This window comes from Apium graveolens, chromosome 7 (assembly GCF_009905375.1).
Source record: "Apium graveolens cultivar Ventura chromosome 7, ASM990537v1, whole genome shotgun sequence".
Taxonomy (NCBI): domain Eukaryota; kingdom Viridiplantae; phylum Streptophyta; class Magnoliopsida; order Apiales; family Apiaceae; genus Apium; species Apium graveolens.
The window spans coordinates 209,097,254-209,123,367 of NC_133653.1; the positions used below are offsets into that span (position 1 = coordinate 209,097,254).

Here is a 26,114-nt window from a genome sequence, read left to right on the forward strand (position 1 = left end):
AACATATTAGCCATGACATTATCAAATATATCTAACATTAATATTTATAAGTAGTTGAATCCATGATATGTTAAGTGCACTTGAATGTTACATATTGAAGTTAAAAGATCCAAATTATTACATAATGAATTTGTTTAGTTGATAATTTATTAACTTATTAAATTTTTTACCTAGTAAATATATGTACATATTTTTCTTAACGGTTTAAACGGAAACCGCCCAACCCGAACCATTATAGTTTGGATGGTTTGGTTATATCAGTAACGATTATGGTTACGGTAATGGTTAAGTAAAATGTAAAACCGCTAAATTTGGTTCGGATGGTTATGAGCTCTAAACCCGCCTATTTCACGCGAAACTCACCCCTAGTCATAACTCATAACGTTGATGTAGCAACCCAATTGAAATTGCTCTAACCACCTTCTAGCTGCACACGTGTCAAAATAATCAAGTGGACCCCAGGTTGGACCCCTTTCTTGGCTTTTATGGGAGACCCTTGTTATTGGCGTCAGTCTCAAAGTTGTAGATAATCAACAAAAGCCAACACTTGCAGAACACAACACTGAGACGGTGCCTAAAAAAATTCAAACCCAAATTATGTATCTATACAAGTTACTGTATCTATTTTTTGCACTATTATTACCACCTATATCATCTTCATCATCATCTTTTGAAGCAATTGAGTCTTTAAGCAAACGTTTAGACACACAAAAATCATCTTCATTTGTTCAAGAACATGCAGCCAAAGCTGTTCTTGAGAGATTGCTCCCTACCCATCTGTCTAGTTTTGAATTCAAGATTATACCAAAGGTGCAATTTTTATTCTTGGTTTAAGATGCATTTTGTTAATTGTTGTGAAATTGTATTTGGGTTTTTTGTTTTTTATGTTTTGGATTGATTTTAACTGGAATTTTGCTGTTGACTAATGTTGATAGGTTGTTTGTGGTGGGAAAAGCTGCTTTTGGATTACAAATTATAAGAATTCGAGCACGAATTCTCCGGAAATAATGTATGTATACTACATTGACTGATGAATCATTGTTTACTTGAGGCCTTCTGAGATTGAGTGAGTGACCTACAATTTGAAAATTTAAACAGTGATTTTTAAAAAAAATTATGTGTTATGTAGCTAGATCGTAAAGTTGTTTCAAGGGTTTGATGTTTGAACTACTGTAAGTGTGGTCCTGTTTTTATTTTAGAAAAAATCATGAAACTGAGGTTTAAAGTTCAAAGTTTGTCTCTGTTAATTACCTAATCTTGAAAAGAGAAGAAGATTATACTAGAATTTGTAAGAAGATAAATTATTGTCGATGCAAACTTGGAGACTATATTTTGACGTGATTGCTTGTAAAATGCGATGGTCCTCGCTGGAAATGTAGGTTATTGGACAGTACATAATTTGAATTTCATAATAGAAAGCACATAATTTGTAATTTATAAATGTAGTTAATTTGATGCCACTTATTTCTTCCCTCCAAAACGCAAATATGATTACCTTTTGACTTTTGAGTAATCAACCTATTTATTGAACTAAGAAGGATTAAATGATTAAACTAGTTAAAATTAAATTTTGTTTGCTACCATCTTGATGAAGAAAATTAGAAAGGAGAACATATGCTATTATCTAAATGAAGGACTTAGAGGTCTAGAATTTTAATACAGGTATTATATCTATTCTAATGTCTGTGCTTATGTTTATCATAGTGTATACTTTGTGCAGTATTAGAGGCACTACAGCAGTTGAAATCACATCTGGACTACACTGGTATTTAAAGTATTGGTGCGGTGCTCATATTTCATGGGACAAGACTGGTGGAATTCAGATTGCTTCCATCCCAAAATCAGGAGCTTTACCCCGTATCTTAAAAGAGGAGGGAGTGATAATTAAGCGACCAGTCCCATGGAACTATTACCAAAATGTTGTCACTTCTAGTTGTAAGTATTGGATTTCATGAGTTTATTTTTTAAAATGCTAATGAGATGTTTGACCATCCTCACTGATTAAGTACTGGATTTCATGAGTTTATTTTTTTAAATGCTAATGAGATGTTCAACCATCCTCACTGATTAAATTGAAGGGAAAGCAGAAGTATGATAATTGCTTGTCATAAAGATCCAATGTGGTTTTCTAGCCATGTAGTTCTCAGAAAGAATTAATAAGTCACGTCAGTGAAGAAAGGATATCTTATTACTAAGAATTTCGAAGTTTTATAGGGACCAGAAGCATCAGATGCTGATTTAGAATTATCTGACGGGAAGAATGAGTAAACAATTGTTCAATGTGATAATGTCCATGTGATATGGAGTCATAATAATTTTATTTAAATGATTGTCTATATATGCTCTTTTTGTTTTGTTATGTTTAGTACTCTAGTTTAGAAATGAATCCACAAGATTTGTTACTTTCCTACAGAAAGACCAGCCTTTGTTCATTTAAGTTACTTAAATCATGTCATCGTTAGTGCTATAATACTCTACAGTCTATATCATAATGCTGCTAATCAAGAGTTAACTAGGTTTGCAGCATACTTCACTACATCTATCTAAGGTGGTGATCATGTTATTTTTCAAGTGCCATATTTATGTTCTATAAACTATCTTATCCTTAATCCACTAGAATATTGCAAAAAGAAAAAAATACCAAAAGCTGTGATTTGTAGATGGTTCATAAGATTATAGTAAGATGGACCGTGAACTGTCTTGTTATTAAAATTTACTTAAACTTGAGAAGTTATTTATTCGGTAACTGGTTATGTTATATATATATCTGTGTGTGTGTGTTCCTGACCCTTTTAGTTAACTAGAATACAGTTATATCTTTTATATTCATTTGCAGATTCTTATGTTTGGTGGAATTGGGAAAGATGGGAGAAAGAGATTGATTGGATGGCATTACAAGGAGTTAATCTGCCTTTGGCATTTACTGCACAAGAAGCAATCTGGCAAAAAGTTTTCATGGTGAACTAACTTATACGTTTTAGATTGAACAAAGCTATATATTGAGCCTAAGAGGTCAAGCTCCATAGGCTCATGACCTCATAATTGTTTAACTAATGTGCATTTGCGCATTGTTGTTCTCAAATGCGAGGTTGTAAGACTTGTGAATGTATTTAGGCCAACCTCATGATATTATGATATAAAGTTTTGTCTTAAGTCCGAGGACCCCAGATGCATTCCCTACTTTGTGAATGCTGGGCTTGTCGTGACTCGTTATTTTAATTGGAAGTAATAATATAAATGTAAACAGGGGTTCTTTAGAATCTCTAAGTACCAAACGGAGTATGTAATAGGGTTTCTGCTGATGGTTTGCTGCTTTAAAGATTTGATGTTGCAAGTTAAGGAATTTTACACTACCCCTGAGGAGTTTTGTTGTGTGTGTTTAGAGGGGCGGGGGGTTGATGCGAAGAACCTAAACATATTGTTTAAAAGGATGGGTAACTATAACTGACAGCTGCATATATACATGTTACATAATGTTACTGTGGTTTCTCCTATCTTACGTGAGATTAGTTATATGATATATACACACATGTTTTCTGATGTTTGTTCAGGGATTTAATATTAGTAAGCTGGAGTTGGATGATTTCTTCGGGGGACCAGCTTTTCTCGCCTGGGCTCGCATGGGAAACTTGCATGGGTAGGCATATGCAACTTGTTTACCTTTTTGGTTTCTTTATGTCTAGTGTCGAGTAAGAACAATCATACATCAACAAATTATTTTTTCTTCTTTAATGCAAACTCAGTCCCAAAAATGTGTTTCAAGGTCTAGAGTAAGAACAATCATACATCAACAAATTCTTCTTTCTTCTTTAATTCAAACAGTCCCAAAAATGTGTTTCAAGGTCTAGATTAATATAATAGATCATTAGTTGAATCAAATTAGCACTGAAGGAAAACAGAAGATGACTCCATTGTCGCAGGTGATGGTTTAAGTGAGACATTGTCCAGGATTGGTAAATCTGGCGGATAAAAATAGGCTGGTGCATAGTGTAGAGAGAAGATGGGTTTTGGGGATAAGTACTGTCAAAAAGAGAAACGAGAGGAGAGAGGGGAATTGTGATCTTGAATAATTTACCGCTTTGAAATTATTCTCATTTCTTTGAAGCCTTGTGTGCTTAAATTGTGATCTTGAATAATTTACCACAACATTCTGCTTGAAATATGGACTAATCTTCCACATGACAGCCCATTGGAGGTAGTAGAATCCACTTAAGCCACATCATTTTCGCATAACCAGTATATCCTTTAGTATCTAACAGGACTGAGACATCAGAGTGTTATGGTGCCCCCACTTCATCCAACAACTACATAGCAAAGACCTTGAACAAGCTGGAGAATGAGTCCACGAAACTTTTTTGTTAAGTGACCCATGGTTGAGATTGATTTCCCTTCCAGCTATCCGACAGTTTGAATGCTTATTAAAATTTAATACATGCCTGTGGACCTCCAAAGGACAAAATCTCAATCTCTCAACCACTTCTAATGTATAGTTTTAGTCTTTTAGATATTGTTTACAATTTTATTAACTGATAAGAGCAATACTATGATTTTTATGTCTATCCATCTTCTTTACATAAAAAATGATGATGTAATAGCTACCCTTCATGATGTGTTTGTATATTCATTTGTCAACTGGTTTAATATAATTTGCACTATCTCAGGTGGGGTGGGCCTCTATCACAAAACTGGTTAGATAATCAGTTGGGGCTGCAAAAGCAGATATTATCTCGGATGTTAGAGTTAGGCATGACTCCAGGTACATATTCTAATATGAAATAGAGGTTGAATATTTGTTGCATGAGAACTACTCTATACTCTGTAGTAAAGCAACATCAACATCTCCTTATCTGTACATTGCTAATACTAGCCTAAAACCCGTGCGATGCACGGACTAAATAGTCGGTTTTGATATTTATGTTTTTTTATATAATATAATCATATATTGTTTATTTGTAAATTGATAATATTTTATCAGTTATTTAATTGAAAGATATCTAACATTTTTTTTACAATAGTACACTTGATTGAGTTTTGAGCGGATTGAGTTTCGATGGCTGGCCGCTCACGAGACTGGGTGAATTTATGACGCGTACAACGAAGTTCAATGAGAGTATAATAAAAAATGTTGCACGTGTTTCTGGGTAGGATGTATTTGAGTAGGATGAGGATTTTTATTTTACTTATAATTTAATGAGAAGATTTATTTATTTTGAAAAGTGCTATTGAACTATAAAATTGATTTGTAGAGTTTGTCATTATGTTAAACAAAAATTAAGTATTTTAATAAATTACTTGAGTTTAGTATTTGGAAGGTGGTAACAATTTTTTTTGTGTGATACACAGATTGATTATAATCTTTGTAATCCTATTATTTTAATATTTTATAAAAATAAATTGTTATTTATTATTGAGATTAATAAAGTTAAAATATTTACGCATTATTTTGTATGTATTATATTATTGAATAATTCAAAATTTGTATAGTTAAATCTTAAAAAGTTCTCCTACTACAACATATAGGTTGCTTTGGTGCGCAAGTGCAGAGCCTATAAGAAGTGGGAGTCTCGAAGAGCAGTGGTCTATGTGGTTGATTTGGTATTGTTTTTTTTAATATTATTTTTTATATTTTTTTTATTATTTTGTTTTATTATAATTTAAATTACTAAAATTAATTTTGGAAGTGTTTGGTCGGAAAGTGGGAGTTTTGAATAGCAGTGGTCTTTGGGGATGATTTGGTATTGTTTTCTTAATATTGTTTTTTTAAATTTTTTTCGATTTATTAATTATTTTATTATATTATAATTTGAATTAATAAAATTAATTTTGAAAGTGTTTGGTTTCCTACAAAAGAGGTAAGAAAAAAATTGGGTGCCACGAGAAATTAAACTCGATAATAATTTATAAAGTTTGTAGTTATATTAGACACGTGACTTAATTTTTTAATTAAGTTATATTTGTTTAAAAATTATTTTGGAAGGTGTTAACATACTTTTCAGGAAGGTGTTAACCAACCGAACAAACGAAATCATGTTTAGTTGAGTGCCATTAGAAATTAAACTCGATAATAATTTATAGAGTTTGTAGTTATATTAGACACATGACTTAATTTTTTAATTAAATTATATTTTGTTAGGTCACACACACTGTAGAGGGGTGAATACAGTGTAAAGTACAATCAAATTGAACTTTAATATCTCAAGTAACAAAAAACAAACTTTATTGAAACAATAAACTCTGTTACAGTATGGAACTGTTACCTCTCAGTGATGAACAAATATCACGAGAGTTGCTAGGGTTACAATGAATAATCTTCTCGAATATGATAACACTTATAGTGTAAACCCTATGTCTGTGTTTATATACTACACAGTTACAAGATAATCGCTAATTGATATGGAATATAATTCTGCTTCCTAAAATATATCAATCAGATATCTTTTCTTCCAAGTATTCTATTCTTCAAAGAATTCCTTCTTCATGCATATCTCTTCTTTGTTTATCTTGATCTTCTTTCCTTTAATCAGCTACTGTCCTTATCTGAACGTCCTTCAGCACTTAAGTTCTGATATCCATCTTCTAATGATTATCTCCTGATAATATAAGTACTGATATCCTTAAGTCCTGACTTCCAGTAAGTACTGATTTATCCTGTTTAAATAAGATCTGAAAACTAAACATAAATCATATTAACCATGACATTATCAAATATATCTAACAATCTCCCCCAACTTGTAAATTAGCATAATATACAAGTTTAACAAATATTTGATGATGTCAAAAACATTAAGTACAAATGCATGAGAATTAGACTAGATAACTACAACTTACAGTCCTTAAAGCTTTACCAATATTTAACTTCTGATAACAGCTTCAGTCTGTACAAATATCAGAATTTAAGCAGTTCTAGATCTTGACTTGGCTTCATCTTCTGATCTCTCTGATGTCAGGAGTTGTTCTGAGATAGTTCTTCAACAAACATCTCTCAGCATATCTAAGTTCATCAATCATTCTCCTTTTAGCATCTTTAAGCTCTGCATTATCTTCACCAATTTGAAAGATTGCAGCCCTGAGATCATTAATCTTTGCTTTTCTTATATCCTGATCCAGTCTGATCAAATAAGCTTTATCAGACTCAAGATTGAATTCCACAGCCCTGTAACCCAGAAAGGTAGTAATAATCTTAGCAGTATTGGGCTTCATTTTAACTATATCACCCTTATGATCTCTGTACTTTGGAACATATGTGCTGTCAGACTTAACAGAATAAAGCATTTTCTGTCTCTTAATCTGATCCTTCAAATAGTTTGCAGCACTTCCTGTCAATCTGTTATCCACTTGAAGTAAGAATAGTACATGCTCCAATTCTTCAAAATACTTCAATGGAATGGCATTTTGCCTTATATGATAAACCCTACCATCTGTCATGAAGTACAACAAGATGTGTTCTTTCAAGTAGGTATGGTAAACCATTTGTACAGATTTCAGTTGATTCAATCTTTCAGGAATTGCTCCAATACCTGGTTCACTCAAGGAAGTTGGATCATTGGTAGTGTTCTGTATTCTTCTTTCATCAGCACTTCCCAATCCAGTTTTATCTCTTGCTTCCTTTCCAGTAACTACTCTTGCTTCAAAACCACTTGCAGCAGTCTTCAAAGGTCGAGTCTGTTTTGCTTTAGTGAATCCTGGTAGGAGTTTCTTTGATCTATCTTCTGATTTCAAGTTAACTTGAGCTGTGTCAGAGGTTTACTTGCTTCTTCAAAATATCATAACTTACTGTCTCTTGACTCTGAACAACTTGAGCCATGTCAGAGGTTTTCTTAAAAACTTTTCTTGAAGTCAGAGCAAGATCATCCTTTTCATCAGTGATTTCTTCATTCACAGGAGGCACATAAACCTTGATAGGTTCACCAATCTTTTCTTTACCTTTGGATCTTGGATCTATCTGCGGTTGTGATTTAGCCAATGTTGCTTCAGTATTTGTCCTTTCTTTTATCACAATGCCTTTGAGTTTTGGAAGTATCTTTTTACCAGAAGCTTCAGATTTAGATGTGACTTTCTCTGATTTAAGTCTGGCTTCTTCTTCTATTAAACTTTCCAAGTCCATTCCTGGATTTTCTTGAAGAAATAACTGTCTTGACATTTTTTCATCAAGATCTAAAAGTTCATCAGAACTTATCCTTTTACTAGTAGCAGAACTAATTCTTTTCCTGATGAGAAATCTCTACCTTGACTATGACCTCTACCCATTCCTGAGTTTCCTTGATCATCCTTCTCATCATCCTTCCCTTTCAGTGTCTTGTCAGTCTTGCATTTGGACTTAATTACTTTCTCCCCCTTTTTGGCATCAGCAGGTAGTAGAAGAGAGACAAGCAATTCCACCGAGGCTTGGATTTCAGTAAGTTGAGATTGCTGAGAAGCTTGATTTTTCAGAATATTATCAATCTGAGCTTGTTGTTTCTCTTGAGTCTTCTCAATATAAGCAATCCTGTCAAAGGTAGGTTTGAAGAACTGTTTCTTATCAATCTTGTGAACTTGATCTTGTTTGATAAATTCTTCCCGAATCTTGTGTAGCTCTGCATGAGTAGTTGAATGAAGACCTTGTAAATGTTTAGTACTCAATGCAGTGACTCTAAGCTGTGTTTTGAGATCATCAGTAATTAACATCTCATCAGCTTTAGTCAAGTGCTCAGCAAGATGCTTTGCAGTTGGAACACAGGAAACGGAGTTCCACTCCTGTCCTGCAGGAGTTTCACTCCAAGGCACTGGTGCTTCTCCGGTAACAAACTTCTTAACAAGTTCAGATTTAAGAACAGTTTGTGGAGGGGCATGTCCTGAAGGACCTGCTTCATCAGCATCTGCATTTGGAGCAGCATCACCAATTTCTCCAGCATTTGCAGCATCAGAACTTACAGAATCAGTATCTTCTGATAAAATAACAGTGTGAGTAGCAATGGAGGCTTCAGCATCCTCTAATTGCTGATCTGGTTCTAAGTTCTAATCAACAGCCATATCCTGATGCTCACCTATATTCTGATCATCAGCATCTAGATGCAGAGAAGGTGTAGTAGATAATTCTGGAGTTTGAGCAGCATCAGTAACAGGTGTTGTTGATTGATTAATTGCTGTTGGAGCTTCTAAGAGAATTACTTCAGGCACAACCAAGGTCTGGATATCAATATCAGCACATGTGCCTGTAGTAACAGGAGATACAGATTTTTGAACAGGAGACACAGATTGTGTATTGGCCTTTTCAGTAACAGCTTCCTGAATTGGAGTGGATGGAGAAGTAGTGACTGGAACAGATTTCTTTTCTTGTGAGATCAGAGATTCCTGATCCCCTTCCTTAGCTGCTGCTTCTTCATCTTCCTTTTCTTGTGAGATCAGAGATTCCTGATCCCCTTCCTTAGCTGCTGCTTCTTCATCATCTGAAACTGGCCTTTTTGCCCTCTGTTTCTTGTATCTCTTTGTAGATATGGATTCCTTGGGAGTTTCAGGAACAGTCATTCTTCTAAGCCTCTTGAGAAGCCTAGATCCCCCAATTGCAGAATCCTTCTGAGAAGTCACTTTCTCAGTTTCTTGGACAACAGGTTCAAATGTAGAAACCTGTTTCTCACTGTCTGATTCATCTCTCAAAACAATCCTCCTTCTCTTTTGAGGTGTTTGAGGAACAGTCTTTGTCCTCTTAGGCTTAGGAGATGAAGGTTTCACAGGAGGTTCTGAGGATGAGGGTTGAACTGTCTAAGAAGTGGAGATATATGATTTGAGATATTGCCTGAGTGTTGGTTGAGAAGTATGGGTGGTAGGTGCTGATGGTTGTTGTGATGTTTGGGAGGTGGTTGTTGGTTGGACATCAGGATAAACAGATCTATAGGAATCAGGATCAGCATTTACTAAGATCTGTTTTACAGACTGAGGAATCTGTAAAGGTCTAACCACTGGTTTCTTAGTGTCAGCATTTACCAGGTCATTAAAGTATCGTTTTGCAACTTTAAAAGGTGGAGTTAAGATACTGGTTAGTCGAGGTTCATTAGTACAAAAAGTATATATAAGTTGACAGAATCTAGCAAAGTAGACAACATTCCTATCCTCTGTCATCCTATCCCCAATAAAACCTATTATAGCGGTTGCAAAATTAAAATGAGTTTGGTTTATAATGGCATACCCGATGTGCTGACTCATTATGGGGATGACATCAAAATTCGAACACTTTTTCCCAAAAGTTTTAGTGATGCAGTCGAAAAAGAAGCTCCATTCCCTTCTGATATGAGCCCGTTTCAACTGCCCAAGCTTTGCCAAACTCTGTTCATACCCCAAACTGGCCATTAACTCCTGAAGAGCGGATTCCTCTGGAATTGAAAAAGTACATCCTTCTGGGAGATGTAGAGCCTTGCGTATTGTACCAGGAGTGACTGCATATGGAGAATCACCCACTTCGAAAACAATACTAGGAGTACCATTTTGACCACCATTATCAAAGTTTCCAGTCCTCCAAAGTGTCAGAACTTGTTGGCTTAAGAAGACTGAAGGTTGGGTCAATGCATACCCGATTTCACTGTGTGCAAGAAGATCTTGCACAAAATGCAATTCAGACGGAGCTTCAGCATTATCAAGAATTGCAGCATAGTTGTTTGGAACAAATTTATTAGGTGCCATGAAATTAATCGAGATTTATAAGTGCCTGTTAGGTGTTTGATAGAATGTCTATATGAAAAACCAACGTTAGAAGAAGAAAGAGAGTAAAAGCAAATAAAGAGAAAAAGTATGAAAGGAAATAAAAGATTAAAAAATCCTCTCTCTGTCTTACTTATACTTTTAAAAAAATGTAACCGTTGGACACCTGTCAGACATGCAGTAAAAATGAATAGTTAATGGGCACGAGAAAACAGTAATCATTACTTACCCACTTGCAGTTTTTCAAGGAAAAACCGTTCCACTTACCCAGTTATTCCATTAATTAAGGTGAATCAGTTTTAATTCAAAATTGAAACTGTTCCCACTTATTCAAAATTAATCAAGGTGAATCAATTTTTCACTGCAACATCAATATTCTGAAAAAAAATTCGAGTGAAAATGACCATAATAAATCAGATGAGCAAATACTGATAAAGTAAAATCAGAACTTAAGTTAAAACAGAATTTATATGGTCATCAGAATATGAATGTATCAGGATTTATCAATGCATTACAACATATCTCAGAGACAAGATCTTGAAATAAAAACAAATTTCATTAATATATCAAGAGAATACATTCATGAAATTTAAATTACATCAAAATTTTTTACAAGATTGCCCTAAGCTGTTAAACCTAACGTCAACAGCCTTTGTCCTAGCTCAAGAAGCAGGGCAAGGCTGATGATGAAGAAAAACAGGAAGAAGAAAATAAATCATTTCTTCTTCCTACTCTCGACAAACAGAATAGCGAGTCGAATGATTCGCTCTTGCTGGCGGAGAGCTTCCAGCCTTTCCTCCTCCAATCGCTCCAGATGGCGATGGTAGTCCATGTAGAAGAACAGGAGGTGGGTAAGTACATCCTGGGGAACGGAGTCCCATATCTCATCAGGAATGGCAGTAACGTGCCATTCCTGCTGCCAATCGGCACAGCTCAGCTCCATGTTAAATTTTCGTAGTTCAAAAACATATTGTAATTGACCATGGTGTTTTTGATATGAAGGTGAGTTTGTGATAAAAGATTTGATGGAAAGCCTGATGTGAAGTGGTTGCTTATATAGGCAAGAGAATGCCAGGAGACGCAAAGAAATTTACTAGCATCAGAACTCAACAGATGAGAAGTAATATTCTAGTTTGTGACTTAGTAATAAGATAGACAAAGTAAACTCAACTAAGCTCAATATCAGAATTTGCTTGTGTCAATGAATTTCCACAGAAATAATTACTTCTAACATGGGATCCCTTGTTTATTGAAGACTACTAAGTCAGCATCTAGCACAGTTATCCTAATAGGATTGAATAGTTACACAAACAGACATAACATTTTTAGAGTTTAAAAACATATATCAAACAACAGTCAGTACTTAAATACATTTTTCAATTAAGCACAGAATACACAAAGAGAGTAAATTCTGTAAATACTGATCATAAAGTCTTATGCATCAGAACAAAACTAAGCAGATTTAGAGAAAGAACCTGAAACCATTCCAAGTTCATTTACCAATCTTGTAAAAGTAGCTTCACACAATGGTTTTGTGAAGATATCTGTTAGTTGTTGATTTGTTGGAACAAAGTGCAATTCCACTGTACCTTCATCCACATGTTCCCTGATGAAGTGATACCTGATGCTGATGTGCTTTGTCATAGAGTGTTGAACTGGATTACATGTCATAGCAATAGCACTTTGATTATCACAGAAAATGATTTTGAAATATGTTAACTCATAATCCAGTAACTGATTTTTCATCCAAAGAATCTGTGCACAACAGCTTCCTGCAGCAATATATTATGCTTCTGCAGTTGATGTGGAAATTGACTTTTGTTTCTTGCTAAACCAAGAAACCAATCTGCCTCCAAGAAATTGGCAGCATCCACTTGTGCTTTTCCTGTCAATTTTGCAACCTGCAAAATCTGCATCTGAGTAACCTATTAGTTTAAAATCTGATTCTCTGGGATACTTATGTTGATACCACAATCCCAGATCAGCTGTTCCCTTAAGATACTTGAATATTCTTTTTACAGCTGTTAAGTGAGGTTCTCTTGGATCTGCTTGAAATCTTGCACAAAGACAGGTAGCATACATGATATCAGGTCTACTAGCAGTTAGATAGAGTAGAGAGCCAATCATACCTCTGTAATCAGTAATATCTACTGATTTACCAGTATCCTTGTCCAGTTTTGTTGCAGTGGCCATGGGAGTGGATGCACTTAAAGAAGCATTCCAAATTTCTTCAGCAAGTTTCTGGTGTACTTAGTTTGACAAATAAAAGTGCCTTCTTCATTCTGCTTGACTTGAAGACCCAGAAAATAGCTAAGTTCCCCCATCATACTCATCTGATACCTTGACTGCATCAGTTTGGCAAACTTCTTGCAAAGTCTGTCATTTGTAGACCCAAAAATGATATCATCAACATAAATCTGGACCAGAAGTAAGTCCTTTCCATGGTTGAGGTAGAACAGTATTTTGTCTATAGTTCCTCTGTTAAATCCACTTTCCAGAAGAAACTGAGCTAAAGTCTCATACCATGCTCTAGGAGCTTGCTTAAGTCCATAAAGTGCTTTATCAAGTCTGTAGACATAATCTGGAAGTTTGGAATCTACAAAGCCTGGAGGTTGTTCAACATATACTTCCTCCTCCAATTCTCCATTGAGAAAAGCACTTTTCACATCCATTTGAAAGACAGTAAACTTTTTGTGAGCAGCATAAGCCAAAAATATCCTTATGACTTCTAACCTAGCAACTGGTGCAAATGTTTCATCATAATCAATTCCCTCCTGTTGAGAATATCCTTTTGCAATCAGTCTTGCCTTATTCCTTGTAATAATGCCATCACTGTCAGTTTTGTTTCTGAACACCCACTTTGTACCAACAACAGATCTATTCTTTGGTCTTGGCACTAGGGTCTTTGTTTCTTTCAAATTCATTTAACTCTTCCTGCATTGCTTGCACCCAATCAGCATCTTGAAGAGCTTCTTCCACTTTCTTTGGCTCAGTCTGAGAAAGAAAAGAATTGTAAAGACATTCGTTTGAAGTACCTGTTCTAGTTCTGACACCTGCATCAGGATTTTCAATTATCAAATCAGGTTTATGTGATTTAGTCCACTTCCTTGCAGATGGAAGGTTTTCTCTAGAACTGAATGCTCCCCCATGATTCATGTTGTCTTCAACTTCATTTTCTGATGCTCCCCCTGAAACTATGCTCTCTGAGTTGGATTCTTCAGAATTTAGATTTTCAGAACTATCAGAACTTGGCTTATCAGAACTTGACGAATCAGAACTTGAAGAGCCAGATGTATGTTCTGATGCTTCTTGAGATGTGGTAAGATCTTGAGTATGCTCCCCCTGCATAGGTGCATCTTCCTTTGGCGTAGTCACCACAGTTTCAATAACATCAGAGTTTAATCCATCAGAGTTTACAGTATCAGGACTTAGATTGTCAGGATTTTCAGTATCAGAATTTGAGTCTTCATTTGCAAATCTCAGCTGTTCATGATCAATAAAATCTTCAAGTCCAGTAATCTTCTTGTCATCAAAAAAGACATTGATAGATTCCATGGCCACTCTTGTTCTCAGATTATAGACTCTGAAGGCTTTTGTGGAAAGTGGATATCCAACAAAGATTCCTTCATCAGCTTTTAGATCAAATTTGGATAGCTGTTCAGGATGAGTCTTGAGAACAAAACACTTGCATCCAAATACATGAAAATACTTCAGATTTGACTTCTTTTTCTTCACCATCTCATATGGTGTCTTACCTTGCTTGTTAATGAGTGTTGCATTTTGAGTAAAACAAGCAGTCTGCACAGTTTCAGCCCAAAAATAGGTTGGAAGTTTTGTTTCTTCAAGTATTGTACGTGCAGCTTCAATGAGAGTTCTATTCTTACTTTCAACAACTCCATTTAGCTGTGGAGTTCCAGGAGCAGGAAATTCCTGCTTAATTCCATGGTTTTTGCAGAACTCTTCCATTATCAAATTCTTGAACTCAGTGCCATTATCACTCCTTATGGTTTTCACAGAATCTTTGACCAATTTATCCAAATGTTTGACATGATCAATCAAGATAGATGCAATTTCACTTTTTGTGTGCAAGAAATACACCCATGTGTATCTGGTGAACTCATCCACTGTGACCAACGCATATTTCTTCTTTGCAATAGACATGACATTCACTGGACCAAATAGATCAACATGTAGTAGATGATAAGGCTCAAGAATTGATGATTCAGTCTTGCTCTTGAATGAAGATTTTCTTTGTTTGGCCTTCTGACAAGAATCACAAAGGCCATCAGGAGCAAATACTGACTTTGGCAGTTCTCTCACAAGATCTTTCTTGACCAGCTCATTTATATTGTTGAAATTTAAATGAGAGAGTTTCTTGTGCCAATTCCAGCTTTCTTCAATTGATGCTCTACTCATCAGACAGATTGCAGAACCATCAGTACTTGTTGAAAGCTTAGCTTCATAAATGTTACCACGCGTGTATCCTTTCAGAACAACTTTTCCTTTAGATTTACTCACAACTTCACAGTGTTCTTCAAAGAAATCAACATGATAACCTCTGTCACAGATTTGACTTATACTCAGCAGATTCTGTTTAAGTACTGAGACCAGAGCTACTTCTTTAATGATGACATTCCCAAGATTGATATTTCCATATCCCAAAGTTTTTCCAATGTTGCCATCTCCATAAGAAACACTTGGGCCAACTTTCTCCACAAAGTCTGATAGCAGGGCTTTATTTTCAGTCATATGTCCTGAACATCCACTATCCAGAACTAGGATATATTTCCTGTTGCCCTGCAATCACAAAGACCACTAATGATTAGTTTTAAGGACCCAGACTTGCTTGGATCCTTTGGCCTTATCAAGTTTGTTAACATTTGCAGCGGATTTAGCATCAGAGTTTATGTTAACATTTTTCTTATCAGAATTTACACTATCAGACTTTGTATCAGAATTTACACTAGAAGGAACAATGGAAACTTTCTTTAAGGAAAATTTTATTTGATAATAATCATAGTACAAACTATGATATTCCTTACAAATATAAATTGAATGCCATAAACTACCGCAATGAAAACAAGGATTTTGTGGCTTATATCTAATATACTGACTCTTAACTCCTGACTTTGAAAGTAAGGAGTTTATGTTCTTATTCTTCCTGCAAAAAGAAGCCAGATGGTTAGAACTTTCACAGTTATGACACGTTTTCTTAGGAGCTTCAGGAACAGGCTTATAATCATTGCTTTTATTTACACCTTCCTTTCCATTCCTATTTTTCCTAGGTGATTTTACCTTGTTTGCATTCTTAACATCTTTCAGTTTATGCTTAAGCTGCTTCTTTGTCATTAAGCCTATGTTTACTTCAGCTGTCTTTTCTTGTTTTAGTTTGTCAGAAGTTAATCCCTCTTTAACTTCTGATTTCTCATTATCAGACTTTACAGTTACAAACTTAACAGGTTTTAACTTTGGCTTTTGCTTAACAACATGCTTAATTTCTACAGTTCCTTTATCATTCTTATCTTCTCCATAACCTAAGCCCTCTTTCCAATTTTCACTACTTAGCAAATTTTGAGTTGTTCTGCCAGAGTTAGTCCAAGTCCTGATTATCTCTCTTTCCTTTTCTAACTCAATTTTTAGAGATTCATTCATTTTTAACACTTCATCCCTAACATAAAAAGCATCATCTCTATCCTTCTGAGTTTGATGGAACATAACTAACTCTTTTTCTAAGAAATCATTTCTTTTCTTAAAAGCAAGATTTCAGAAGTTAATCTTTCACATGTTAAAATTTGATCTCTATAACTAACAAACATGGTTTTAAGATATCTTCTCAACTCATTAATATCATCAGTATGAAAAGCATAAGTAGTCTGAGGTACCTTTGTTTCAGCAGCTTCAGAACTGCTCTCAACACTTTCTTTATCAGCATTTGCCATCAAAGCATAGTTCTCCTCACTTTCAGAGTCTGAGGAGTCTGTCCAGCTTTTCTTCTTTGTGACAAGAGCCTTGCCTTTGTCACCCTTCACTTTCTTACAATCAGGAGATATGTAGCCTTTCTCACCATAGTTATAGCATTTGACATTGGTATAATCTCCTCTATCAGACTTTCCTCCTCTGCCCTCAGATCTTCTGAAATTCTTCTTATCAGAACTTGTGGCTTTCCTGGAAAACTTCTTTCCCTTCCTGAACTTCCTGTATGCAATCTTTGTAATCCCTTTCACCATAAGAGCACACAGCTTCATCATCTCCTCATCAGCATCAGTGTCAGGCAAGCTTTCAGAATCTGAGTCATCATCACTTTCAGAATTTGATGACTCAGTATCAGACTTTGTGAAAAGAGTTTTACCCTTGTCTTTCCTTGAGGTAGCTGCCTTGGGGGATTCTTCTTCAGCCTTAAGAGCAACTGTCCTTGACTTTCCTCCTTTCCTCTTGCTTCTTTGTTCCATCTCAAGTTCATGAGTCTTGAGCATTCCATAAATTTCATCCAGAGTTGTTTTATCAAGACTGTAGTTGTCTCTTATTGTTGTTGCCTTCAAATCCCAACATTCAGGAAGAGCTAACAGGAATTTAAGGTTTGAATCTTCAAGATCATACTCCTTATTAACCAGTGACAGATCATTCAAGAGTTTGACAAATCTATCATATAAATCAGTCAATGACTCATTAGCCTTTGAGTCAAAGTGTTCATACTCTTGAGTGAGTATTGTCTTCCTGTTCTTCTTAATTGTATCAGTTCCCTGACACCTTGTTTCCAGAGCATCCCATATCTCCTTAGCAGTCTTGCAGTTAATTACCCTGTTTGACATTACATTATCAATGGCACTATGCAGTAAGTGTCGTACCTTAGCATCCTTAGCAATTGATGCGATATCTTCAGCAGTATAATCACTCTTCTCCTTTGGTACGGTCTTTGCTGCTTCACCTGCAACTGCAACAGCGAGCTTGGTTGGTTTGTGAGGTCCTTCCTTGATTCTATCAAGATATTCTGGATCTGTAGCTTCCAGAAACATGGTCATCCTCACCTTCAATATGGCATATTCAGATGGTCTCAGTATGGGAACTCTGATGGTTTCATACCGACTTTGAATTTGTGTCTTTGGAGGTTCTTCAGTTTTGGTAGGCTTAGTTGGAGTTTCTGTGTCAGACATGATTGTGTTTGGATCTTTAACTGTATGTGCGTTAACAGATAAGCTCTGATACCACTTGTTAGGTCACACACACTGTAGAGGGGGTGAATACAGTGTAAAGTACAATCAAATCGAACTTTAATATCTCAAGTAACAGAAAACAAACTTTATTGAAACAATAAACTCTGTTACAGTATGGAACTGTTACCTCTCAGTGATGAACAAATATCACGCGAGCTGTTAGGGTTACAATGAATAATCTTCTCGAATATGATAACACTTATAGTGTAAACCCTATGTCTGTGTTTATATAATACACAGTTACAAGATAATCGCTAATTGATATGGAATATAATTCTGCTTCCTAAAATATATCAATCAGATATCTTTTCTTCCAAGTATTCTATTCTTCATAGAATTTCTTCTTCATGCATATCTCTTCTTATGTTTATCTTGATCTTCTTTCCTTTAATCAGCTACTGTCCTTATCTGAACGTCCTTCAGCACTTAAGTTCTGATATCCATCTTCTGATGATTATTTCCTGATAATATAAGTACTGATATCATTAAGTCCTGACTTCCAGTAAGTACTGATTTATCCTGTTTAAGTAAGATCTGAAAACTAAACATAAATCATATTAACCATGACATTATCAAATATATCTAACATATTTGTTTAAACATTATTTTGGAAGGTGTTAACATACTTTTTAGGAAACTATGTTATTATTTTTAGGTATTATTTTTAGGTATTATTTTTAGGTATTATTTTTAGGTATTATTTTTAAACTATTTTAAAAATGTTATTATTTTAGGTATTATTTTAGGTATTATTTTAGGTATTATTTTAGGTATTATTTTAGGTATTATTTTTAGGTATTATTTTTAGGTATTATTTTAGGTATTATTTTTAGGTATTATGTTTAAACTATGTTATTATTTTTAGGTATTATTTTTAGGTATTATTTTGGAAGGTGTTAACCAACTGACCAAACGAAACTATGTTTTCCTTATAATAGTATAGATATGAAATTTGTAGATGGTACATCTGAACTTCTGAAAGGTTCTTTTGGTTGCAAAGTGAACTTTTTTGATAGTTTTGTAATGCATTCGTTTAAAAATTTAATAAGTTTTCTAAATTTTTTATTCATTTGTCTAGTCCTCCCATCATTTTCTGGTAATGTTCCGGCAGCACTGAAGAAGATATATCCTTCTGCGAATATAACTAGGCTCGGGGAATGGTATAGCTCTCTGCTAGCATAAAATTTAAAATTTTAAATCTATACTCCAGTTCAACGTCATGCTATTGTTTAATTTGTTAGTTTCTCTGCTGAAAAAAAACACTATAGATTATTAATATTGTTCATTCTCTTTATTCATAATTTAGCATATTATTTTGCTATTCAATAACCTCAGGAATACTGTTACTGGTGATCCTCGATGGTGCTGCACTTTCCTTCTTGACCCTTCAGATCCTTTGTTTATAGAAATAGGGGAGGCATTTATTAAGCAGCAAATCAAAGGTTTGTTACATTTTTATGTCTGTAGCAATGTTCCAAAATTGTATACAAGTAGAAGTTATATATTGCCTTCTGAATTATATAGCAATATTACATATATACTTTTATATTTGTTCTTATTGCGAATCATAAAGATGTTGTGCACTTGCTGATGCACCCACATACACAAATGTATTGATTATTACTTTATATGTTTCTTCCATATTGCAAATGATATAGTTACTTCCTTTAAATGTTAAGCATTTTTTGTGTAACTCTGCAAAATATGTGATGTGTTTTCTCTAATTATATATAAATGACTGACTTAGCTTTGTTGTTTCATCTTTTCTGCATGTTCCTTGCAGAATATGGAGATGTCACAGACATTTACAACTGGTATTGTCCCCCTTTCTAAAAAAAAATATGACCAAAACACTTGAGTATAAATGAGATATAAAAGGATAATGTAATGTTCATTGCAGTGATACATTCAACGAGAATTCCCCACCTACAAGTGATCCTGAATTTATTTCTTCTCTTGGTTCTGCCGTTTACAAGGCAATGTCTAAAGCAGATAAAGATGCAGTTTGGCTTATGCAAGTAGGTTCTTCGTTCATGCTACCTTTTCCACCATTATGATTCCTCTGTTAAGATAGTTAGAAAAATACTTATATTTTTCTTAAATCTGATGTATTCATTGCTTAGACTTGCTCCCATGAGTTTGTATATTTTTAGCAAAAGACAATTGTAAATGTAAACTGCATTACTGCACTGTATTTCTATACGGCTAAGGTTTTTGTACTTAGAAGGTTGAAGAATGTCAAATTGAGTTACATATGGCTGGAATTATAAGAATATTTCCGGGTAATTCTTTGACAGGTCAACCCAACAGGGTTTGGACTGAGATGGTTAGTAGGTAATGAAGTCTAGATTATGAAAATATAAGCATATTTCCTCTGAAGACATCTTTAGATGCTTGTGATGTATTTCTCTTGTTGTTTACTTGGTCAGAGCCATGAGACAACATATAAATAAATTTAATTCCTCCCTGCATTTCGGAAGTAAAAGTTTATGGGGGAGTTGTATTCATTCCTCTAAGAGATGTTTTTCCGAACCTTGGACTGTGTAACCATCTTGCTCTATAATTAAGTTGACTTCTCTTGAGAAAGAGATTGTGGCCCACGTAGTCCTTTCAGATAAATCAAAAATAGATATTGTAGGCACTGATCGTAATGACTTTGGAATCTAAGCTTCAATTTTGTGGTTCGTGAACCAACCTAATCTAATCATTTGTACCAATTTTCAGGGTTGGCTGTTCTATTCAGACTCATCGTTCTGGCAACCACCACAAATGAAAGTATGCACTTCGGAAAATTCCTCTCATTTTGCTCTGTTCACTGATGCACTCCTCTTGTCATCGTTTTTTATTTTTGCATTGACATACTGAGCTACTCAAATGGATTGGTCTGGTCATATATATGGGAGAAATGAAGAAGAAACAACCTTAAGTGAAAACGTGTATTCACAAAAGGCCACAGTTATTATAAAAAATTTCGAAAATTAACTTAAAACTGAGACAATTGGAAATTTATATTTAAAATTCACGGAAATAGACCTCAGCAGCCACAACATTCACAAAAGGATGTGTTTTGTGCTGTGAATTTTCCGAGGCCATTTTTTTCTTGATATTCGACCCATAAGTTGATTCAATTAGGTTACTTTAATATCTGGTCCTATGTATATATCTCCCAAATTATTAAGATTTAAGCTTGATCTTTATTGGCATACAATTCAGTCATTATACCTTTTAGTAATCTTGTTATAGGTTTGTTATATAATTCAAGAAAAGATCTTTAGAAATATCACAAAGTAATAGTGTTCCTTTGCTTTTCCTATTGTCCCTAAATTATCTTTTGGCTTAACAGTGTGGATATATAGTTATAAATTTTATTATGTTTTGTTAATTAGGCCAGTCGTAGAGGCATGGTATACATATTATTAACATAAAATAATTGTAACTTCTATATTGTTGAGTTATTTACACAGCTTAAAATGGACAGGCACTTCTCCATTCGGTTCCATTTGGTAAGATGATAGTCATTGATCTATTTGCTGATGTCATGCCCATATGGAAGTCTTCCTCTCAGTTTTATGGTACTCCTTATCTCTGGTAGAGCTCCACACCTATGCTTTTTCTTGTTTTTGTGAGAGATTTTATATATTAAAATTCTGGGTACTTTATTAGGGGGGGGGAGTCTGAGAACCAACTCAGTTGTAACTGCAGAGCAATTTTTTCAGTCCAATATGTAACTTTCCACTAAAATAAGTTGGTACTTGGTCACTCACCTCCCTTGTTGATTATTCAAAAAGTTATTATAAGATCAGTTATTATGTCTTAGCGGTGCACTTGGCATTTCATAATTTACAATGTACATTAGGTGTATGCTGCACAACTTCGGTGGAAATATTGAGATGTATGGAACATTGGATGCAGTTGCTTCAGGTCCAATTGATGCCCGTCTCAGTGAAAATTCAACCATGGTATGCAGTAAATTATTTCACAATGGTAGTATGATTAACAAGATTGTGGGTAAAGACTCATAACGTCTGTAGATTATCAGGTATTAGGTTTCCTTAGAAGATAGTAGCATATATATGGTTATCTATCAATATGATTAATTTAATGGTAATATTGTTGGTTCATGTTTAAGAAGAACACAGAAGATAGAATTTTATCTTTTTCTTAATGTAATCTAGCTGTGTACATGCTTATTTTATCCAATATCCTTGTGTTGTATACAGGTCGGTGTTGGCATGTGCATGGAAGGCATAGAACAAAATCCAGTAGTCTATGAACTCATGTCTGAAATGGCATTCCAAAGTGATAAAGTCAATCTTGAGGTAATTGGAGTTGTAGAGTCTTTTGATTTATCATTTTTTTTTGGGTGAACAGACTGGAATTTAACCCGTGCATGGTAGAATCCCAGTTTACTGCCTAGATCCACTTGGCTACATCTGCCCCTCCAGTTTTTTAGAGAAAGGTAAATATAAACTCATGGTATCTCGAGGTCTGAAGAATCCGCAATATACAGAAGTTCTATTGTCTAATACGATGTTTAGATATTAGTACTGTGAAAAATCTGTAACATAACGTTACCCACGTTTTTGAAGTATGACAATGTCCATTTTTTGATAAATCATGCATCAATCTCTCGAAATTGTAATAAATATTTTGCTGTTTTCGGATAAAGATTAAACTTGCTTTACCTTGGCAGGAGTGGTTGAAAACTTACTCAATCAGGCGTTATGGTAAAGCAGATAGTGAGGTTCAGGAAGCTTGGGAAATTCTGCATCGTACAGTTTACAATTGTACAGATAGTATTGCTGTATGTTTAACCGAGTTCAATTAGTTACTTTCTTCTTCCTCATATTTCTTTTGTTTACATATATGCATTAGAATAACTTTGCGGCAGTAATACATAGATACACACTTTGTAAGATGTATACAGAAGGGAAAGGAAAAAACTTTAGATAGAGTATGTACTCATTAAACCCCCCCCCCCCCCAAATCAACTTTCACACGTCTACATGAAACTCTAGTGTAATAAGAGTATCAAGTATAAAGTTCCTTTTTACATCGAAACTAGAAATTTTGTTGCTAATGTCATTTTACGTTGAAACCTTTGAACTCGATATATTATGCAATTCATTGTTTAGTAATCCTTTTCTTTTGGTTAATTGAGAGTGACATGGGGAATCATTGTACTCATTTTTAGTTTAGCAACCATAAAGTAAACTAATGACAATGACTGTAGTACAATGAGTTCAAGTAGAAGGGATATACCTCATATTAATGAGTATGATTAGCGGTACAAATTTGAAGAGGGAGCTGGTTCAAGGTTGAACCTAAGGGGGGACCCTGTATAGGTTGCTGCAGTTCCTGCATCTTGGTTCCTGTCAGACAACATGGCTATACTAAAATGAAAGATCAACTCTCTATCTAATTGAATGCATGAATGAATCTGTTTAGTCGTATGAACATATGAAGTGCTGGTCCAAAATTTGTACCTTTGACCTGTCAAGGAAAATGTACCCATGTTATTTCCTTTCTACGTTTGTAAGTTATAAATATAATGCACAATTTAGAGCGTGCATATATATTTTCACCTGGGAATATAAGTTTTACATTTTTCAAGGCCCATCTGGAACTTGTTACACTTTAGTAGTAATATATATCATTTCGTCTGTGAATTTAGTCTATACAATATTGACTAATACACTGATTCCTAATCCTCAACTTTTAATTTTATTTATGTAATCAAATATATGCAGGACCATAACATTGATTTCATTGTTAAGCTCCCTGATTGGGATCCATCGTTAAGAACAACTTCTCATACGAAAAAGAAACAGATGCCAAGAATATTCAGACCGCCCAAAAAAAGATTCTCTTATCATGAAACGACTAAGCCCTTGCCGCAGTCGCATCTATGGTATCCTACTCAGGATGTCATTAGAGCATTAAGGCTGTTTCTTGATGCAAAACAAGCTCTTGCTGGAAGCCTAACATATAGGTAAACATCCAGTGCTCTGAATATTCAAACCTCCAGTACTGTGTGATGACAGTATATACAATGATAATCTGCTCGAAATTTGTGTCATTTTTTTATCTGAAATGGTACTTGGAATTTTCTTTAAAACATATGCATAGTACAGAAGAAAGGCACTATTTTTGCATTAATGAAGTTCAGTAGAAACAATTTTTGATTGAAGTACACTAATATCACGAGAAGATTTTCTAGAATTTTTGAACTTCTGGCTGAAATACTTTGTACTACCTCCATGGCACAGTTCCACCCAAACATTTACTCTTTCTTTTGTGCCTTCTAGAAATACTTTCTAAATCTTAGACAGTGCATAATAAAAAATCATGCAGATTTTACAGTTGTTTATTTCTAAAATGATTCGGCTAGTTGTAAATTTGTATGAATTGGACCGTACAATGATTCTTGAATCATAAATAGAACAATTACACACAAATCTTTCAAGTACCCTACAGGTGGAAATTAGCACAAGGTCTTACAATAGAAATTAAGAAAGCATCTTGCCGTAGATTTTTTGTTAGAACATAACCTAGCTAGCTTCAGTCAACAGTAGTTTCTGATAGTGACCTGTCCTTGTCGCTCTTATTTCATTAGCTAAAGCTAGCGTGGATGACTTTTTGAATTTGTATACATCATAAGAGGTACTAACAATATATGGCCTTTTTACAGGTACGATTTGGTAGACTTGACTAGACAAGTACTGTCTAAGTATGCAAACCAGGTTTACTTGGATGCTATACATGCCTTCCGAGTAAACGATACAAAAACTTTTAATTACCAAAGCCAAAAGTTTTTGCAACTCATCAAAGACACTGAAGAGCTTTTGGCTGCTGATGACAATTTTTTACTTGGAACATGGCTTGAGAGTGCAAAAGATCTAGCAATGAATCACAAGGAGAGGAAGCAGGTGAGAATTAAATAATTCTGCCCTCCTATACTTGCTTTCTGCTTATCACTGATCGATATATTTTCTTGCTCCATAATGTTATATTCGTATAACTAATGGAAGAGAAGGACAAGTTAATAAAAATGAACTAGGACCTGTTTTCATGGGTCAAAGGGTTGAGTCAAAGGGTTGTTCCTGGATTGTTTTAAATTCCTTGTAGAATTATATTCTTCATTTTATCTCAATTTTGGTCTAATTTGTAAAATTGGGTCCAAAATTTGTTCCGTACTTAAAGATCAGTACAGAAAATGGGAATATTAATATTGGATACTTTTTGGGTAAATACATGTAAAAAAGATGAGATATCTTTCATCCATCCTCTTTTAATCATTCCGTTTAAATATACTTGCATGCAGGACAATATTAACAGTTTATACAGATTTAATTTTATTTTCACAAGCTGCATGTTTTAATCAAATTTTACTTCATATTTAAAATCTGCATGCTTTTTTTTTAATTCTAAATTAATTTTTACAAGCTGCATCATTCATGTCTTCTAATATGACTTTGTTCCAAATGATCCCAGTATGAGTGGAATGCCAGAACACAGGTGACAATGTGGTTTGATAGCACAAAAACAGTACAGAGCTCACTTCATGATTATGGTAAGATTTTCTATATTAGGAACCCCATATTTTGATTTAATGAATGCCGGAGAAGTGTTTTTTTTTTTTAATTTCATGAATGCCAGAGAAGTTACTAATGCAATTCGAGTGTTGTCTTATCAGCAAACAAGTTTTGGAGTGGTCTACTTGGAAACTACTACCTACCGAGAGCATCCATGTATTTCGATCACTTGTCCAGAAGCCTGACAGGTAATGAAGACTTCAAGTTGAAAGAATGGAGGAGGGAATGGATAGCATATTCGAACAAATGGCAGAGAAGCAATGAGCCTTACCCTGTGAAAGCCGAAGGAGATGCTCTTGCTATATCAAGTGTATTGTATGAAAAATATTTTGGTTGAAACCCGGATAAAATCCGATTGTAAGAAAAATAAAGAGAATTATATATAAAGCATCCGAGTTTTGATCCGTTCACATAATGTCTTAAAAAATGGTTGTGACTGAGAGTGCTAAAGCTCTTCAAGGTGATTATATGTTACAAAAGCAATATATACAGGAAAGATTCCAAGTGCTATGAAGACATGCTAACATTGGATACATTGGTAATTAAATTAATCCAATATTGACTCATATAAACAACATAAACTTTTTAATGTGTAACAATAAATTTGAGAATTTTCAAAATACATGTGTTTAAAATA

The 26,114-nt window shown here is 34.5% G+C and overlaps 1 protein-coding gene across 1 annotated transcript; it reads left to right on the forward strand.

The window, feature by feature from the left end:
- Positions 1–447: 447 nt before the first annotated feature.
- Positions 448–25,892, forward strand: LOC141671765 (alpha-N-acetylglucosaminidase). The gene is made up of 19 exons (XM_074478105.1): positions 448–810; positions 936–1,009; positions 1,721–1,935; positions 2,837–2,958; positions 3,552–3,637; positions 4,662–4,756; positions 18,961–19,042; positions 19,218–19,324; positions 19,666–19,696; positions 19,783–19,900; positions 20,607–20,657; positions 21,361–21,470; positions 21,739–21,841; positions 22,103–22,201; positions 22,576–22,686; positions 23,633–23,874; positions 24,574–24,811; positions 25,377–25,455; positions 25,579–25,892. Exons 1-19 carry the CDS (start codon positions 598–600, stop codon positions 25,812–25,814), a joined length of 2,412 nt encoding a protein of 803 aa, XP_074334206.1. The 5' UTR covers positions 448–597; the 3' UTR covers positions 25,815–25,892.
- The last annotated feature ends 222 nt before the right edge of the window (positions 25,893–26,114 follow it).

What these genes read in the sequence shown, in the direction of transcription:
- LOC141671765 (XM_074478105.1), top strand. Translation starts at nt 598, where the DNA reads ATGTATCTATACAAGTTACTGTATCTATTTTTTGCACTATTATTACCA. An exon ending in ACGAATTCTCCGGAAATAAT is followed by an intron (nt 1,010 to 1,720) that starts GTATGTATACTA and finishes TACTTTGTGCAG; the next exon opens with TATTAGAGGCACTACAGCAG. An exon ending in GTGATAAAGTCAATCTTGAG is followed by an intron (nt 22,202 to 22,575) that starts GTAATTGGAGTT and finishes TTACCTTGGCAG; the next exon opens with GAGTGGTTGAAAACTTACTC.